Source organism: Pantherophis guttatus, chromosome 4 (genome assembly GCF_059756535.1).
Source record: "Pantherophis guttatus breed Tessera chromosome 4, ASM5975653v1, whole genome shotgun sequence".
Classification (NCBI taxonomy): Eukaryota; Metazoa; Chordata; class Lepidosauria; order Squamata; family Colubridae; genus Pantherophis; species Pantherophis guttatus.
The window spans coordinates 13,336,122-13,339,882 of NC_142066.1; the positions used below are offsets into that span (position 1 = coordinate 13,336,122).

At 40.5% G+C, this 3,761-nt stretch overlaps 1 protein-coding gene across 1 annotated transcript; it reads left to right on the forward strand.

The window, feature by feature from the left end:
* Positions 1-2,602: 2,602 nt before the first annotated feature.
* On the forward strand, positions 2,603-3,539 carry LOC117658800 (olfactory receptor 10G6-like). The gene has a single exon (XM_034406899.1). The coding sequence runs from the start codon at positions 2,613-2,615 to the stop codon at positions 3,537-3,539; it is 927 nt and encodes a 308-aa protein (XP_034262790.1). The 5' UTR covers positions 2,603-2,612.
* The last annotated feature ends 222 nt before the right edge of the window (positions 3,540-3,761 follow it).

The following is a 3,761-nucleotide window of genomic DNA, read 5'->3' on the forward strand; positions in this document are numbered from 1 at the left end:
AGATACTGTTTTAGGACCTTTTTCCAGAGGACGATACCATAGTCTTTTGAGACTGAAGAATGCCAATGATGATTTGATGACAAAATTTTATAGCTTTTGGGCATTCCCACCACATGTGGTAAAAAGTCCCTGGCACTCTTGCCTTGCTTTTTTAAGTTCCAACTTTCACAACCAAATGTAGCTATGAGGAGCGAATTAACCTACATTAGTTCAGATTCATAGCAAGGGAATACTTCTTTGGATATAGTGAACGATGTATTTTGCTGAGATTTTTGTGCAAATCATGACAAATAGAGGTGCTTACCACTTCCCCCCCTTTTTTTTTGCAACTATAAATGCATACAAAATCCATTTTCCTTGTCCTTTTCTTCCATTAGAACCATAGTTAAAAACAACAACAGGGTATCTTCCAAAGCAAAATTAACATAGAATCATAGAAGCAAATGAAAAGCAATATGTAATCAAAAGGGAAGTATTATTTTACAAGAGCAGATCATATATAGTAGGGGGTGCATTTTTAGTCTTAACTGAATCCCTCCATTTCTTGCTAAAAACATGCATCATATCCAGAACAGATGCAAATTGTCATGAAATGATAATGTTTGTTTGATGGCTAGTGATGATCCATGACTAGAGTAGTAAATCTAGATTAGTGTAACAGAAGTGTAAGAATAAATCAGGAAAGAGACAAGATGGATCATGGATTTTAAAATGAGAACAACCTTATGATTAATTAAAGGAAAAACAGACATTCAAGCTATGCATTTTAGAGAAGAAAAAAAGATAATCCAAATAATAAGACGGAAAAATGACTTGAGCAGTCAGCTCTGGAATAAAATAACCATTCTCAATTAATTCCCATTGGAAACATTAGGATCTTAACTCATGGCTGATTGATCTTTTTCATGATTATGTGTGCAAACTTTCAAACTCACCTATTATGTGAAAGTAATTGTTTCCCCAGGGGAGTTTCTGGGCAGATTTAATTGCCTTTCTCCTAAATCAACCATATTTGAAAATAACGTTTACCAACTCTAGGGAATAAAGGCAGAACGTTCACTGAATAACTACAATGTTATAAAAAGATGTGGAAACGAAAGAGTGTAACTGCTCCTATCTGGAGATACAAAGACGTACGATTCATAGCAGTGTTCCAATATTTGAGGGACTGCCACAAAGAAGAGAGGGTCAACCTGTTCTCCAAAGCACCTGAAGGCAAGACAAGAAAGAATGGATGGAGACTAATCAAGGAGAGGACCAACCTGGAACTAAGGAGAAATTTCCTGTCAGTGAAACAATTAACCAGTAGAACATCTTGCCTCCAGAAGCTGTGGGTACTCCAACACTGGAAGTTTTTAAGAAGAGATTGGACAGGTATTTGTCTGACCTGGTATACGGTTTCCTGCCTGAGCAGGAGGTTGGACTAGAAGACCTCCAAAGTCCCTTCCAACTCCGTTATTCTGTTATTCTGACTCTGTCTAATTTTTCACTTCACATCCAGAGTTCATATTGAGCAGGAGTTCGTAAGATCTTCAGCACAGAAATCCAAATACCTCTAGATGTATTTCACAATAATGTATTGACTATTTTTAAAAAACTTGAAATTACATTTGCTGGGGATTTTGCAATTAATTAAGCCAGCTGAAGTTTAGAAACAGAAAGTCTGAGATCTTCCTCTCCATGCTCAGTTTAGGATTCCTCTTGGAGAAACTAAAAATACATTGCTTTTCCATCAAGAGACAATTCATCTGTTTCCCATGAAGTGCTCAGTGAGTCTTCTGAACAGAAAGAGAATGAAAAGTTACAAGGTTACAAGTTAACAAGCAAATCATTCAGAGGTAGTATTCAGCTGGTTCAGACCGGTTCAAGTGAACCAGTAGGGCCGATGATCAGTTCATCTCACCCACCCGCCCCCGCTCTATCCTGTCCTTTATTTCCTGCTTTGTAGCTCATCTCAATCGTGCGGCACAGCTGATATTTCTCCCCGTCGCTGAGCTACTTACCGTTGCTGACTTGGAAGGTAAGCAGCTGAGCTTCTAAATGCTCCATTTTCAGCGCTTCATGCAAGTGCCTTAGGCTCACACACGTGCAAAGTGCACACTCACTGAACCAGTTGTTAAACCGGCAGCATTCCACCACTGAAATCATTCAAAGACTCCGTCAGGATTTTCCACCTCTTCTTCCAGGAACAGCATTAAGAAATATTCACATTTCTACCCTTCCAGTCAATTTCACACCAGCAAACTTAGCATGTTGGGGTGGGATGGGGGAGAGAAATGAATTAAATCATGCCTTCCCTGAGATTTTATTTATTTTTTAATTTATCAGATCGTTAAGCCACAGAGGGATTCTGGATGTCGTATATTGTACAATGTTGGAATAGATCTGTGAAGTGGCAAATGATGCCAAACAAAATCTATGTGCAATGCTATTTTCCATGCTGTGTGATGATTGACGAGTCTTCGGGAATTTCAACATAGTTAGTAAAAAGTATATTAAAGGTAAAGGTAAAGGTTCCCCCGCACGTGTGTGCTAGTCGATTCTGGCTCTAGGGGCTGTGCTCATCTCCATTTCAAAGCCGAAGAGCCAGTGTAAAAAAAAAAAAGTACTACATGGAGTGCCCAAATCAATCATCCCCAAATGAATTCATCCTCTCCGGGTTTCCTTGTACAGAAGACTTGAAGGTCCCCTTGATTCTCTTCTTCTCCGTCATTTTTGCACTCACTCTTTGTGGAAATTCTCTGATCATCTTGGCGGTGATCACCAACCTTCACTTGCACAAGCCCATGTACTGGTTCCTCTGTCACCTCTCCATCCTGGACATGGCCTTCTCAGCTGTTGTGGTCCCCAAAGTGACTGCAGGATTCATCCAGCCGAAAAATATCATTTCCTTCTCCGGGTGCGTCTCACAGGTATTCTTTTTGAACTCGGTTGGGTGTACAGAGTGTTTTCTTTACACCGTGATGGCTTATGACCGCTTCTTGGCCATTTGTAAACCACTCCACTATGGCAACCTCATGAGCTCAAAAGCCTGTCTCCTTCTCTCCTTGGGTACCATAATTGGAGGGACCCTCCACTCTGCCTTTCAGACCTCTCTTACCTTTCATTTGCCTTACGGAGAGCACAACAATATTGACTATATCTTCTGTGATATTCCGTCCATCCTGAAGCTGGCTTGCATTGAGATACAATTGATAGAAATGGTTATCATCATCGACATGGGCTTTGTGACAATCACCTGCTTTCTCCTCATCCTAGCATCTTACACTTACATCATTACCGCCATTTTGAAGATCAGTAGCCATGAAGGACGACACAGAGCCTTCTCCACTTGCTCTGCCCATCTCACTGTGGTGGTCATATACTACCTGCCCTTGTTTTCTCGTTATTTGAGACCGGCTTCTCGGGACATCCTGGAGAGTGTGGTATGTGTATTCTACACCACCATCACTCCTCTGTTGAACCCCATAATATACACCCTTAGGAACAAAGAGATGAAAACTGCTCTGGTGAAACTCTGGGGTAGGAATCCCGAGTAGATTGCAACAGGTGTGTACACCATATATTTTTCGTCAAGTTTAGATGACCAGATGTGAATTCTAATTTACTTTACTGTATGGATGTGCAAGTGAGAATAGGAAGACAGTTCAGAACTACAGTATCTATTAACTTTTTTGTAGCTCAGCCATGATTATTGGAATGGATCAGAGGTGGGTTTCAGCAGGTTCTGACCAGTTCTGGAGAACCGGTAGTGAATATTT

Bases quoted from the DNA above. Each gene is read 5' to 3' on its own strand.
- LOC117658800 (XM_034406899.1), top strand. From the start codon at position 2,613: ATGGAGTGCCCAAATCAATCATCCCCAAATGAATTCATCCTCTCCGGG.